The following is a 16066-nucleotide window of genomic DNA, read 5'->3' as shown; positions in this document are numbered from 1 at the left end:
GGGAAACTAATAGAAGTTCAAGGGTTATTTTAGTAGGTTTGTTTTTGCAGGTCCATTGCAGGGTTGACTCCCAGTCTCAGGAGATAAGATACTCTCTTTCTGGTACAGGGACGGCAACTTTCTCATGGGAAATTTATGATCAACCTGCTTTTAGGTAGAAAGGGGAAAGTCAGAGAGCCCTTCTGCATCTGCAGTTTCTCAAGTACCTTCAGCTCAAAATAGTCAATATGCCAGAGCGGCATATTTTGGGATGGCATGTTCTGATCTTTACTACCTTTTTTCTTTCCTTTTTTTTTTTTTTTTTTTTTTTTTTGAAGCTGTGCTAGCAGAACATGGTTCAACCAGTTATGTTTGATTACAAATAAGTAAAACAATGGTCAATTCAGGGTTTCAGCAGAAGAATATTTTAAAAGCCAAGCAAATAAAGCTAGCCTGCTTAGCTTTGCCAGGTGTTCCCCCCCCCTTTTTTCTTCCAAGAACATTTTTATTTTTATTGATTGATTTCAGGAATAGAGCTGAGTGATTCAACACTTACATATAATACCCGATGCTCATTTCAACAAGTGCCTTCCTTAATGCCCATCACCCATTTTGCCTATCTCCCCACGCATCCCCATTCAGCAACCTTCAGTTCTCTTTATTGAAGAGTCTTAATGGTTTGCCTCCCTCTCTTTTTATCTTATTTTCCTTCACTTCCCCTATGTTCATTTATTTCTTCTTGAGTGAGTTTTGGTCCTTATATTTTGTAAATAACTGGTCAATGTCATCATATTTGTCAGTTTTATGAGCAGAGTTGCTTGTGTTATCCCTTTATAATGATTTTAAACTGTACGGAGTCTGTATGTTCTGTATGTTTTACCTCTTTCATCCATGCTTTTGCTAATATTTTTCTCCTTCTTTTCTTGGTCAATATATCTAATTAATATTTAATATTATTGATCCTTTCAGTAAATGAACAGTTGGTTTCATTATCTGAAAAAGGTTGTTGTGCTGCTGTTGGATTGTCTTATAAATGTCAGTTAAAGTTCTTGATAGTATTCAAGTCTTCTGTATCCTTGCCAATTATCTACCTGTTCTATCAATTATTGATAAAGCAGTGTTGATGTGTCTTCAGGTATAATTGTAGATTTATTTATTTCCCCTTTCAGGTCTGCCATTTTTTGCTTTCTATATTTTGAAGGTCTTTTGTTAGGTACACAAACATTTAGGACTATTATATCATTTAGACAGAGTCCTTTATTATTATGAAGTATCTCTCTTTAGTGCTGGTTAATATTCTTTGTTCTGAAATCAACTTTGATGTTAATATAAACAATTCCAGCTCTCTTTGATTAGTGTTTGCGTGGTGAATCTTTTTTCATTATTTTACTTTTAACCTATCTGTTGTGTGTGTGCAAGGAAATCATTCTTTTGTCAGGTCTTGATTTTTTTTTTTTAAATCCAATTTGAAAATTTTGTCCTTAAAATAGTGTGCTTAGACTGTTTGCACTCAGTGTGATTATTTTTATGATTATATTGATTGAAATCTGCTTTATTAGCCACTTCCTATTTACTCAATTTCTTTGTTCTCCTGTTTTGTTTTGTTTTTTTTCCGTATTCTTTTGGGTTAGTTGAACATTTTTTATGATTCCATGTACTCCACATTTGCTTATTGTTACTTCTCATCTCTTTAGTTGTTGACATAAGATTTACCAAATATACCTTTATATGATCCGGGTACTTGCAAATAATATATACTTCATATGTAGCAGAAGGACCTCTCCACATATATTCCTGGTTTTTTTCTCCCATATCTTTTGCTATTGTTGTCATTCTAGTATATAAAATGGTGTACATTACTGTTCTTTTTCTTGTAGACCAGATATTAGTTAACATCTTCTGTAAAGGACCAGCAATATTTTTGGTTTTGTGGCCCATATTATCTCTTTACAACCACTCAACTCTGCCATTATCGTGTAAAAGTTGCCATATGTAGACAAATGTATACAAGACTTACAGAGGGCAAGATTTGGCTCATGGACAATAGCTTGTTGATGACAATTTTAAGCAATCATTCCTCTTATAAAGTAATTAAGGAACCAATATTAATCTTTCAAGTATTGTTTATATCCTTTGTTTTGAATGTCTCCTTTGCTATAGAATTGTCAGCAGGAAGAGTTTTGTAGGTTTATGTTTTCTTTTGGAACTTTAAAAATGCTGCTCCATTGTCTTCTATCATGGTTTCTGATGAGAAGTATACTGTAAGTTTTACAAAACTTTTTATATCTTTACGTCCTGTATGTTTCCTTTTTGCACTGATTTTAAAATGTTTTTTCTTTATGAATTTTAGTAGTTTAAACATGTGTGTATCTGTTGGTTTTGGTATTTATTCTGCTTGGTATTCTCTGAGCTTCTTGAATTTGTTGTTTTGTGTCTGTCATCAACTTTGCATAATTAGCAATTATTTTGACATATATATACCTTCTACCTCTTCTGAGTTTTCAGTTACATGTGTGTTTTACCTTAGTCATATTATATTTTAATGTAATTTTATGTGACTGGAAATTGACCCTTTCCTCAGCTCTGTTCAGTCCTTTCATGAGTTTGTTGAAGATATTCCTCATCTTTTAACATGTTTTTCTTTTCCAGTATTTCTATTTGATTCTTCTTTTTATTGAAGTGTAATTAACATCCAGTGGTGTATTAGTTTCATGTGTACAACATACTGGTTCAACAAATCTTATATATTACTCAGTGCTACTATAACTGTAGTCACCATCTGTCATCTTACAATGTTATTACTATATTATTGATGATTTTCTCCATACTATACCTTTCATCTCTGTGACTTAGTTATTTCTTAACTGTAAATTTGTACTTAATCTCCTTTATCTATTTCACCCATTCCCCCCACATCCCTCCCTTCAGGCAACCACCAGTTCTCTATATTTTGGGGTTTGTTTCTTCTTTGTTCATTTATTTTTTAGGTTCCACATATAAGTGAAATTTTATGGTATTCGTCTGCCTGACTTATTTCACTTAATATAATACCCTCTAGGTCCATCCATGTTGTTGCAAATGGCAATACCTCATTCTTTGTATAGCTGAATAATATTACATTGTGTTTGTATACATATGTATACACCATATATTCTTTAGTGATTCATCTGTTGATGGACATTTGGTGTGCCTCCATATTTTGGCTATTGTAAATAATGCTGCAATAAACATAGGGTGCATATGTCTTTTTGAATTAGAGTTTTCATTTTCTGTGGGTAAATACCCAGTAGTAGAATTACTGGATCATTAGGTATTTCTTTTTTTAATTTTTTAAGGAACTTCCATACTGTTTTCCACAGTGGCTGCATCAATTTACAGCCCCACCAACAGTGAACAAGAATTCTTTTGTTTCCACATCCATGCCAAGACTTGTTACTTCCTGTCTTTGATTCTAGCCGTTCTCACAATAGTAAAGTGATATCTCATGGTTTAAACTTGCAATTCCCTGATGATTAGTAGTGTTGAACATCTTTTCATATTTTGGCCATCTGTGTGTCTTCTTTGGAAAAGATATCTACTCAAGTCTTCTGCCCATTTTTTAACTAAATTATTTTTTTGTCAGGTTTTTTTGTTGTTGTTGTTGGTTCTGGTATTGAGTTGTAAAGGTTATTTGTAGTTTGAATATTAAACCCTTATATGATGCATGATTTACACATGTCTTCTCCTATCAGTAGGTTGCCTCTTCATTTTGTTCATGGTTTCCTTCACTGTGCAAAAACTTGTTGTTGTTGTTGTTGTTGTTTTGGTATACTCCCAATAGTTTATTTTTGCTTTTGTTTCCCTTGCCAAAGGAGACCTAACTAGAAAAATTTTGGTAAGGCCCATGTCAAAGAGATTATTACTATTTTCTTTTAGGGATTTTTGGCTATTATAAATAATGCTGCAATAAACATATTGTGAGATACAATTTCAGGTCTCACATGTAGGTTTTTAATCCATTTTGAGTTTCTTTTTTTTTGTATACTGTGAGAAAGTGGTACAGTTTCATTTCTTTGCATGTAGCTCTCTAGCTGTACCAGTGCAGTTTATTGAAGAGATTGTCTTTTACCCATTGTATATCCTAGCCTCCTTTGTTATAGACTAATTGACCATATAAGCATGGGTTTAGTTTGGGTCCTCGATTCTTGTATGCATCTTATTTTTTGGCTAATACCATGCTGTTTTCATTATTACAGCTTTGTGTAGTATACTTTGAAATCTGGGATTGTGATACCTTCAACTTTGTTCTTTTTTAGGATTGCTTTGGCTCATTGAGGTCTTGTGGTTCTGTATAAGTTTTAGGATTATATATTGTAGTTCTGTGACAAATTCTGTAGGTATTTTGATAAGAGATTGCATTGAGTCTTAATTGCTTTAGGACATTTCAACAATATTAATAGGACATTTCAACAATATTAATTCCTCCAAACCATGAGCATGGAACGTTTTTCCATTTATTTATGTTCTTTTTAATTTTTTTCATGAATGTTTTAGAGTTTTCAGAGCGTAAGTCATTTACCTCCTTAGTTAAGTTTATAGATATTTTATTATTTTGGGTGTGATTGCAAATGAAATTGTTAATTTGTCTTTCTGCTACTTTGTAATTCATGCAACAGATTTCTGTATATTAATTTTATATCTTGCAACTTGACTGGATTCATTTATCAGTTCCTAGTAGTTTTTTGGTGTAGTCTTTATGGTTTTCTATATATAGTATCACATCATCTGCAAATAGTGACAGCTTCTTCCTTAACAATTTCAATACCTTTTATTTCTTTTCTGATTACTGCAGCTAGGACTTCAGTACTATATTTAATAAAAGTGGTGAGAGTAGACATCTTGTTTTATTCCTGATAGAGGAAAAACTTTGTTTTGCACATATTGAAACATCCTTGCATCCCTAGAGCAAATCCTACTTGATAGTGGTGAATACTCTTTCTAATATATTGTTGAATTCTATTTGCTAGTATTTTGTTGAGGATTTTGCATCTATGTTCATCAGAGATACTAGCCTCCAGTTTTCTTTTTGTGAGATGTCTTTGTCTTATTTTGGTATCAGGGTAATGCTGGACTTATAGAATGAATTTTAGAAGTTTTCCTTCTTCTGTTTTTTTGGGAATAGTTTGAGAAGAATAAGTAATAACTGTTTAAATGTTTGATAGTATTCACCTGTAGATCTCATTTGAACAGTTGATGGGTTTTTTTTTCATAACCAGTGCAATTTTATTACTAGTCATTGGCCTGTTCAAATCTTCTATTTTTTCCTCATTCAGTTTTGGCAGATTATATGTTTCTAGAAATTAATCCATTTCTTCTGGGTTATCCCAATTTGTTGATACATAATTTTTCATTCTGTTCTCTATAATGCTTTACTCTTTTTTGGTGTTGGTTGTTCTTTCTCCTTCATTTCTGATTTTATTTTTTTGAGGCCTCTTTTTTTTCTTGATGAGTCTAGCTAAAAGTTTATAAGTTTTGTTTATCTTTTCAAGGGACCAGTTTGTTTCTTTGATCTTTTTTCTTTCCTGTTTTTTTTTTCTTTTTTATTTATTTCTGCTCTAAACTTTATTATTTCTTCTACTAGCTTTGGGCTTCATTTGTTCTTTTTCTAGCTCTTTTAGGTGTGGTTTTGGTTATTTGAGATTTTTGTTTTTTGAGATAGACCTGTATTGCCATAACCTTCTCTCTTAGAACTACTTTTGCTCTGTCCCAAAGATTTGGAATGGTATTTTCATTTGTCTCAATGTGTTTTTTGATTTCCTCTTTGATTTCAAGGTTGACTCCTTCCCTGTTTAGTAGCCTGTTGTTAGACCTCCATACATTTGTGTTCTTTCCAGATTTTTTTCTTGTAACTGACTACTAGTTTCATACTATTATTGAGACTTGTTTGTGGCCTAATGTGTGATCTGTCTTGGAGAATGTTGCATGTACATTTGAAAAGAATGGATATTCTTACGTTTTTGGATAGAATATTCTGTATATATCTGTTAATTCACAACTGGTCTAATGTGTCAATTCAGAGCTACTTTTTCATTGTTGATTTCTGTTTGGATTTTCTATCCATTGATGTAAGTGGGGTGTTAAAGACCTCTACCATTGTAATACTGTCAATTTCTCCATTTCTGTCTGTTAATATTTGATTTATATATTTAGGTGCTTTGGTTGTATAGATATCTACAATTGTTATATCTTCTTGTTGGATTGGTCCCTTTATCATTATGTAATGCCCTTAATTGTCTCTGGCCACAGTCTTTGTTTTAAAGTGTTTTTTGTTTTTTGGTTTTGTTGTTCATGTTGTTTTGTTTTTATTTCATATTAGTATTGCTATCCCAGCTCTTTTTGTTTTCTGGATGGTATATGTTTTTTCAGCTCTTCTTCACTTTCAGGGTGTATGTGTCTTTAGGTCTGAAGTGAAGCTCTTGTGGGCAGAATATAGGTGAGTCTTGTTCTAAAGTAATGATATGTATGTACCTATTGCCATTTTGTTAATTTTTTTGGTATAGTTTTTCTCTATCTTCATTTGGTTTGATGGCTTTCTTTAGTGGTAGGCTTGGATTGGATTCTTTGTGTATGTTTTTGTGTGGGGGGGCATTATAGGTTTTTGATTTGTGGTTTCCATTGGATCATATATAACATGTATGCAGTTGTGTTAATCGTTGCTTAAGTTTGAATACATTCTAAAGCACTAAATTATTATTCTCCCTTTGTTTTATATATATGGTGTCATATTTTATCTTTTTATTTTGTGTATGTTTTGAATGATTTTTGTAAATATAATTGATGTAAAATCAATTTTTGTGTCTTAACCACCGTATTGGCTTTATAAGTGATTCATCTCCTACCTTTATTATATATGTGCTTTTGCCTATGAAATTTTTTCTTTATTAATTTTCCTACTTGTTATGGCATCTTCTTTCCATTTGAAGAATTCCCACTATCATGTAAGGCTGGTTTAGTGGTGATGAACTCCTTTAGTTTTTGTTTAGGAAAGAACTTCTTTTTCTATTCTGAATGATAACTTTGCTGAGTAGATTATTCTTGCTTGCAAGTTTTTTTTGTTTTTTTTTGTTTTGTTTTGTTTTGTTTTTTTTCCCCTTTCATTCCTTTGAATAGATCATGCCACTTCCTTTTGGCCTGAACAGTTTCTGCTGAGAAATCACCTGTTGGGGTTACGGAGTTTCCTTTGTATGTAATTGTTTTGTTTTGCTTGCTGAATTAAAAATTCTCTATTGTTACTTTTTGCCATTTTACGTATGTGTCTTGGACTCATCTTGTTATGCACTGTGTGTGCTTTCTGAAACTGATGTCTATTTCCCCAGATTAGGGAAATTTTCAGCTTGATTTTTTCAAGTAAATTTTCTCTTCCTTTCTCTCTCTCCTTTCTCTGTTATCTCTATAATGTGGATATTATTACGCTTGATGATGAGTTTCCTTAACCTAGTCTTACTGCTTTTTATTAATCTTTTTTCTCTTTGCTGTTCAGCTTGGTTGCTTCCCATTACCCTGTCTTCCAGATCACTGATCTGTTTTTCTGTGTCTTTTTAATCTGCTGTTAATTATTTTTTATTTCAGCTATTGAGGTGTTTGTTTTTAATCTCTGACTGGTTCTTTTGATTTATATGTGTATTTTTGTAAAAGTTCTGAATTCATCCACTCTGTTTGTAAGTCCAGTGACTATCTTTAAATTTTTGTAAATATTTATTTATTTTTGAGAGAGAGAGAGAGAGAGAGAGAGAGAGAGCGAGCATAAGCAGGGGAGGGGCAGAGAGAGGGAGACATAGAATCCAAAGCAGACTCCAGGATCTGAGCTGTCAGCACAGAGCCCGACGTGGGACTTGAACTTATGAACTGTGAGGATCATGACCTGAGATGAGGTCAGACACTTAAACTGACTGAGCCACCCAGTTGCCCTTCCAGTGACTATATTTATGACCATTACTTTGAATTTTTTTTATCAGGCATTTTTGCTTATCTCAGTTTCATTGAACTCTTTTGCTGTGATTTTTGTCTTTTTCTTTCATTTGGGACATCTTTCTCTGTCATCTCATTTTGCTTGACTCTCTGTGTCCATATATTATGGAGGTCAGCTACATCTCCTGATCTTAAAAATAGTGGCCTTCTATAGAAGAGGTCCTGTGATACCCTGTAACTCAGTTCCTCCTGGTCACCAGAAACAGGTGCTCCTGTGGTGTTTCTTTTGCAGGCTGTGTGCACCCTACTGTTGTGCCTGAACCTCATTTACCTTTGCCCCAATCAGCTGCAGTGACTGACTTTGCCTGCTGTGGGCACACTAGACAGGGTTTGGTTCCAGTGCAGTTGAGAAGTCTGAGGCCTCTGCAGGCTTGTAGGTGGGCAGGGTCAGCAGTCAGGCTGTCTGCTCTTAGCCTGTCTGCCACAGCTATGGGATACCAAACAGCAAAACTTCTTTCTGCTCAGTGAAGAGGCTTTGCTGCTGGAATTGTGGGCATGCTGGTGTGTGAGATTACTTGGCCTCTCCCCAGGGCAGGAGTCACTTTGTAGTTGTGCGGATCCCTGCTGGGGCTGCTTTCAGGTTATGGTGGGGCAGGAACCACTTTGTTGTGATGCCTGCCAAGGCAGGAGGGTTGGATTGGCAGGTCTGCATGGGAATGTGGGGACAAAGCACACAGTGCTAGAAAGATAGGTAGAGCATTAGTACTGGCTCCTTCAAATGTCCAGCTATCTAGGATGGGGGAGGGGAAGAGAAATGGCACCCCCTAGTACTTTTGTTTTTGGAGAAGTCTTCTGATCATTCCCACTCCTTTAGCATGTGTTCCGAGATTAGTAAGTGATTCTCCTTCACGTATACCCCAGGCACTTTTCAAACTGCTACTATTGTGCTGTGTCTTTGGTTGAGTCATTTATTATGCTGGCTTTTTAGTATATGTGCTGCTGAAGTGAGCACTATGCTGTCTTTTTAAAGGCGGAACTCAGTTTCCTATTGCTATCTGACTCTCTTGGAGTTAAGCCCAGTTGATTTGTAAAGTATGTGGAGTTAAATCTTGGTGATATTAAAAGCTTCTAAAGTTCAGCCCCATAGGTTTTCAAGGCCAGATGGGGTCTTATTTCCTAGTGCATATCCCAGTACTTCTGGTGCCTAGTGTGGGGTCTAATCCTCTCCTTCCTCTTTGCTTGTGGTGTAAGTCCTTTCTGTGGTTAATCTCACCTGGGTGGTTGGTTCCCAACCATGTGTCCACCTCTCCTGCCCTTTTTGACATAGCCTCCTGTCTATGATTGACTGTGAAAGGTCTTTCTGGCAGTCTTTAGGTCATTTTCAGAGTTAGTTACTTAGAGTTCGCTATAGTCTCAGAGCTGTGTCCATGGGAGGAGGTGAACCTGGGATCATCCTACTCTGCTGTCTCCCCTGTACTTCTATTTGATTCTTAGAATTTTCATTTCTGGCATATTTCCCAGCTGATTCACGTATGGTAGCTGTCTTTCCCATTAGATCTTTTAATGTTTTGATCATAGTAATTTTACATTGCTTATTTAATGATTTCAGTATCTGTTTCATATATAGTTTGGTTCTGTTGACTTCTTTGCCTCTTGACAGTTATTTTTTTTTTCTTTTTTGTATGCCTTATACTTTTTGTTGAACATGGGTCATCCTATATAGTGATAATAGTGTTTATGTCTGAAACTGGCCTTGCCTTTGTTTCTGCTAAATCTTTAGTTTGAAGGAGTGTTTAATATGTTTGAAAGAAACAGTAAGTTCTCTATATCGAAGAGAAGCTATCATAAGTTCTGTGGAGTTAAATGTATCCTAATTTACTTGCCATTGTCTTTTTATTATTGTTTTTATAATCACTTTTGGGGGTCTTATTCTTTGTAAGGCATTTTCTATTTTTAAAAACACTTTTAGGGAATGAACTGAGCTTATCCCCATTTTACAAGTATGGAAACTTAAGTAAAATTAATTAAAGATAAACACCTATCAAATAAGAGAATGAGAACTTGAATCTCCAGGTCTGTCCGATTTCATATCTTCTTAACTATTACCCTGTTTAGATTCATCATTTTACTTCATAAAATAAATGGTTGGGCACCATTTATATTGAAGACCCTGTAATAAGTGCTATGGAGGGACACCATGATCAATATGACATGATCTGCATTTAATAAAATGCTAGTGTGCTAAGAATAGACCTCAAAGAATATCCCTTTTCACTATACAGTAGAAATACTCAGTAATCTTATTTATAAATGATACTTAGATTATGTGTGTTACAGAAAATTTTCTGGTTGCTGTGAAGGTTCATTACCATTGTCAGCGGCTCAACTCTCCTTGTGAGGAAGACCATGATTGGCTTATTTCCCAGACTATTACTTGTGTTCAGAGCTCATGAGGGATACAGTCCAAAAGATATGCTGCAAAGATAAATTAGACTGTGGAGCACAGTAAGGGTATAGAATTAGACATGTGGAAATGATAATTTGACAGAATAAAAAAGCTGAAGCAGAGTAACGAGGAGGAACAAAGAACATTCTTCTCAAGCCTTAGAGTAGAACTTGAGTGAGAATAGGGAGGAAGAAAACTCAGCAGACAAGAATGAGATGGTCAGGTATTGGGAGGATCAGAAATCTAGGAATGCTGTCCGGTAGAACTTTCTGTAAGAATGAAAATGTTCTTTATCTGTGCTATTCAGTACAGTAGAAAATACTAGTCACTTTAAATTTAAAGCTAGAGGACTTCCCAAGCTTGTCAACCTGGTACTTAATCCACTGGTTTTGAGGGTTAGTTTACTTCTGCCAATTATGTTTTGAGCAGACCAAGTTCTTGCTCAGATACTTCTCTTCTTTGTGTTTTTGCCTCAGTTTGGACAGATAATTCCTTATTCTCCAGCTCTTTGGCTTTGAAAAGTTTTTTTTTTTTTTTTTTTTTGTAATCCGTATTTTGTTTAATAATTGTTTGTCATTGGAAATGTTGGTCTATGTAACCTAATCTTTATTGCTAGGAGCAGGAATCTTTTGATTTGAATTTCATGGGAGAATGTTGTGCTTAAAATTTTCCTAGGCTTCATGGATAATCTTTTATATATTCTTCCTTTATTATTTTGTCTCATGATTGTTTTCTTATTTTTTGCAGGATTTTTTCATAGGTCCCGTGTTGAAACTTTTTTAATTGTGACTCTTCATTAGTGGTGTTTGTTTTTTTTTTCTTTTTATAAACTAGGCTAGTAGGCAACTTAAATGTTTGATCAATTGTCTCCAGACCATTTTCTTACCATCATTTCCCTCTATATAATAGACTCCCTTTGTAACTAGCCATAAGCTTTCCTAAAGCCTGTTATAGGTTCTTTTTTCTACCTCTTGTGTTCTATAGCTATTCTTGTTTTCAGAGTGGATAGAGGACATAGACAACGACTTCTTCTTTTTCTTCTTCTTCTTTTGGAAATGTTAATGAAAGTTCTGTTTTGTTTCCCTAGATGGGGCTGCTCTGTACATGGCATGTCTGCTATAAAGTTTAAATCTTATAATTTAGTTCTCTGCCGGTTTCTAACCTTGCAGTTTCTGCATTTCCACATGCTTCTCTTTTGGTACCATTGTATTTCTCTCCATGCCTTAAAGAGTATGTTGATTAATTTAGAAATTAGTAGCATTTTTCTAATGGCCTGTTACAGCTTTATATATTAATGTGGGTTTGAATTACTTGACTTCAAATATTCCATCAAAGTGAGTGATTCTTTTTTTTGCAGGCTTACGTTTCTAAAACTTATTTTGTAACTTATCATTTCAAAAGTAAGTACTACAGGAAGAAACTGTAATTTTTTTTCTTGAATGTTCGTAATTTCCCCAAATAAGCATCCATGGTATCCTCTAGTAGTTGAATGGATAAACTGGCACATTCATACAATGAGATAGTATGTGGCAATAAAAAAGAATGATTTAGGGGCGCCTGGGTGGCTCGGTCGGTTAAGCGTCCGACTTCGGCTCAGGTCATGATCTCTCGGTCTGTGAGTTCAAGCCCTGCGTCGGGCTCTGTGCTGACCGCTCAGAGCCTGGAGCCTGTTTCAGATTCTGTGTCTCCCTCTCTCTGTGACCCTCCCCCATTCATGCTCTGTCTCTCTGTCTCAAAAATAAATAAACGTTAAAAAAAAATTTTTAAAGAAAAAGAATGATCTATAAATCCACAAAAAGACATAAATGAATCTTAGTTATGTATGTATGACTAAATTTCAAAAGCCAGTCTGAAGAAGTTACTGTATGATTCTACCTATGTAACATCCTGGAAAAGACAGCAATAGAGATACTAAAAAGATCAGTTATTGTCCAGGGGATTGAGAGAGGAGGGATGAATAGAGGGATGTCAGAGGATTCTGAGGTCAGTAAAACTATTCTGTATGACACTGTAACAGTGGGCAAATATGCTTTTGTCAGAAGCCATAGAACTGTACAACACAAAGGTAGACTTTGATTAATAATGATGTATCAATATTGGTTCATTATGTGTAACAAACATACCACAGTAATGCAAGGTATTAATAACAGGAACTATATGTGGGTTGGAGTGGGGGTGTGGAGGAGAATGTATGAAAACTGTACTTGCAGTGCAATTTTTCTGTAAACCTAAATTCTGTAAAGTAAAACTTATTAAATATATCCATACCTGATAGAGTTCATAAATATGACTATACAAAGTAATTAAATAGCCATAGGTAATATTTAAGTAACAAAATAATAACTTATATGGAAATATGTTTCTTTTTTATTGTTGACAATTTGGTCTTTGTTCTGCCTTTTAAGAAAAATCTGTTTGGAATACCTCCAATCAGTCCTGTTCCTGTATTTATTTTTCTTTTTGGTTTTTTCTATTAGGTGTACTAGCCCTGTCTTGGTACCCACCTGGTACAAATGATGAAAATGGAGAAAATACTGATGATTTGGTACCAACTATTTTGGATAAAGCTCATAAATATAATCTGAAGGTATTTAATTTATTTGTTATTGAGATAAAATTGACATTAATTTCAGGTGTTCAGCATATAATGATTTGATGTGTTTATTTTGTGAAGTGATCATCAAAATAAGTCTAGTTAACATTTATTACCACACAATTAGAAATTATTTTTTCTTGTGATAAGAATTTTTAAGATCTATTCTCTTAGCAGCTTTCAAATATGTAATACAACATTAATTATAGTCACCGTGCTGTACATTATATACCTAGGTCTTTTTTATTTTGTGACTAGAAGTTTGTACCTTTTAACCATCTTCACCCATTTCACCCCTCCTCACAGCCACCTCAGGCCAACCACACATTTGTTCTCTGTATCTATGAGGTTGTTTTGTTTTGTTTTTAAGATTCCACATTTAAGTGCGATCATAGGGTATTTGTCTTTCTCTGATAGACTTAATTCACATAGCATAATGTCCTCAAGGTCCATCCATGTTGTAGCAGATGGCAAGATTTCCTTCTTTTTGTGGCTGAATAATATTCAACCAACTTTTTGGTGCTGAACATCAGCACCATTTTCCAACAGTATTTGCTTACTTCATGTTCTTTGCCACATTTTGGTAATTCTTGCAATATTTCAAACTTTTGCATTATATTTATTAAGGTAATCTGTGATGAGTGGTTATGACTCACTGGAAGATGAAATCATGGCTAGCACTTTTTAGCAGTAAAGTATTTTTTAATTAAGACACATTGTTTTTTTTAGACATAATGCTGTTGCAAATGTAACAGACTACACTGTATGTAGTGTAAGCATAACTTTTTTATGCACTGGGAAGCCAAAAAATTCATTTGAGTCACTTTTTTGCAATATTCACTTTGTTGAACGAGTCTGGAACCAAACCTATAATGTCTCTGATATGCTTGTAATGATGCAATAAGCATAAGTATTTTTTCAAACTTGTTTTTGTTTCCTTTGGATGAATACCAGAAAGGAAATTCCTGGGTCATATGGTAGTTTTATGTTTAATTTTTTTAAAGAACTTCCATAGTGTTTTCCATAGCAGCTGAATCAATTTATATTCCCACCAACAGTGCACAAGGGTTCCCTTTTCTCCACATCCTCTACATTACTTGTTATTTCCTATCTTTTTGATAATAGCCATTCTAACAGGTATAAGATATACCTCTTTGTGGTTTCATTTGCATTTCCCCGTTAAGTAGTGGTGATGAGCACCTTTTCATGTACCTATTGGCTGTCTGGATATCTTAGAAAAAATGTTAAGAACTTTAATTGGATTGTGTGTTTTTAAAATTTATATTGGATATTAACTCCCTATCAGATATATGATATGCAAATATTTTCTCCCAGTTGCTAGGTTGCCTTTCACTTTGCTGTGCAGAACCTTTTTAGTTTGCTGTAGTCCCACCTGTTTGTTTTTGCTTTTGTTGCCTTTGCTTTTGGTGTCAAATCCAAAAAAAAAAAAATCATTGCTAAGCTCTGTGTCAAGGACCTTGCCACCTATGTTATCTTCCAGTTTCTAAATTTATAAGATTTTAATCCATTTTTGGTTAATTTTTTGCATGGTGTAAAGTAGGGGTTCAGTTTCAGTTTTTTGCATGTAGCTGTCCAGTGTTTCCAACACCATTTATTGAAGAGACTGGCCTTTCTCTATTGTGTGTTCTTGTCTCCTTTGTTGAAGGTTAATTGGCCATATCTGTGTGGGTTTGGGGGGAGGAAGCTTTCTGTTCTGTTTGTTCCATTGATTTATATCTCTGGTTTTGATCTTGCCAGTACCAACCACATTGTTTTGATTACTGTAGCTTTGTAATACAATTTGAAATTAGGGACCTTGATACTTCGAGGTTTCTTTTTCGTTCTCTGTTTTGGTTCTCTTGTGGTTCCATACAAATTTTAGGACTATTTGTTCCATTTCTGTTGAAAATGCCATTGGAATATTCCTAGGGATGGGATTTAATCTATAAATTGCTTTGTATAGTATGCATGTTTTAACAATATTAGTTCTTTCAGTTTATAAACATGGAGTATCTCTCCATTTGTGTCTTCCTCAGTTTCTCTCAATGTCTTCTATTCAGTGTCCAGATCTTTTACCTTCTTGGTTAAATTTATTTTTAGGTATTTTATTATTTTTGATGCAGTTGTAAATGGGATTTTCTTAATTTCTCTTTGTGATAGTTCATTCTGAATTAACTTGTATCATTGAAAAAAATCTAAAAGTTTATTGAGCATATCTTTACATAGCATCAGATTTCACCCATTACTTCTAGTCAACCCTTGAGAAACAGCTGATTCTTATGATACTAAAATACAGTGGAGAGTTTACCCATTATCTATTGCTACATAACAAATTGCCGTAAAATTCTGCAGTTTAAAGGAACAAACATGTATTATCTCACACATTTTCTAAAAGTTGAGAATCTGGACGTGGCTGAACCTGGTGGGTCTGGTTCAGGGTCTCCCAAGAGGTTGTAGTCAGTTTCTTTGCTGGTGCTGCAGTTATCTGAAGGCTGTAGGATCCACTTCCGAGCTTCTTATGTAAAGGTTGACAGGCCTCAGTTCCTTTCAGCTATTGGAATGGGAGTTTTGGTTCTTCATCATGTAAGCCTTCCCACAGAGTTACCTGAGTCCCCTTAACACATGGCAGCTAGTTTCCCCTTAGTGAATGATCTGAGACAGAGTCCAGTGTTTTCTTGACCTAATCTTAGAAGTGACTATCACTTTGACTTCTTCTATGGATTTATCTACTGGTAGACCAACTAAACAAGTACAGCATGAGAAAGATTTATAGACTGATCTCGCTAATGAAAATATTTGCAAAATTCCTAAAGCAAAAATGCAGATAAGAAGTGTTCATTAGCAAGAAGCTAAAGAATGGTTTCAAGAGTATGAAATCTGAATTCAAATCTCTGCATTCAATCCTGACTCAACCACATAAGAACTATGTAACACTTATGCCTGAGTTCTCTCATCTTTCAAATGGAAAAAGAAAATCTGCAGAGTGGTTGGAAAGATTACATGAAGTAATATATGAAAAGTGCTCGGTGTCTGGCACAGAGTAAGCGCTATATGAATGTTAAGTAAATAAAGTTTACTGGAGATAAAATATGTCATAACAG

At 34.5% G+C, this 16066-nt stretch overlaps 1 protein-coding gene across 2 annotated transcripts in view; it reads left to right on the top strand.

Moving 5' to 3' along the window:
- The window catches only part of MANEA (mannosidase endo-alpha), a 64395-nt gene that overhangs the window by 22561 nt on the left and 25768 nt on the right, over positions 1 to 16066 (top strand). For both annotated transcript variants that reach the window (XM_019442880.2, XM_019442879.2), the window contains exon 3: positions 12850 to 12959. In XM_019442880.2, coding sequence (XP_019298425.1) covers positions 12850 to 12959 — 110 coding nt within the window. The remainder of the gene's footprint in view (positions 1 to 12849; positions 12960 to 16066) is intronic.

Source organism: Panthera pardus, unplaced genomic scaffold (genome assembly GCF_024362965.1).
Source record: "Panthera pardus isolate Hobbes unplaced genomic scaffold, ASM2436296v1 HiC_scaffold_17, whole genome shotgun sequence".
NCBI classification, from domain to species: domain Eukaryota; kingdom Metazoa; phylum Chordata; class Mammalia; order Carnivora; family Felidae; genus Panthera; species Panthera pardus.
Note: the sequence above shows the minus strand (reverse complement) of the source record. Positions and strands in the feature narration are given on the sequence as shown.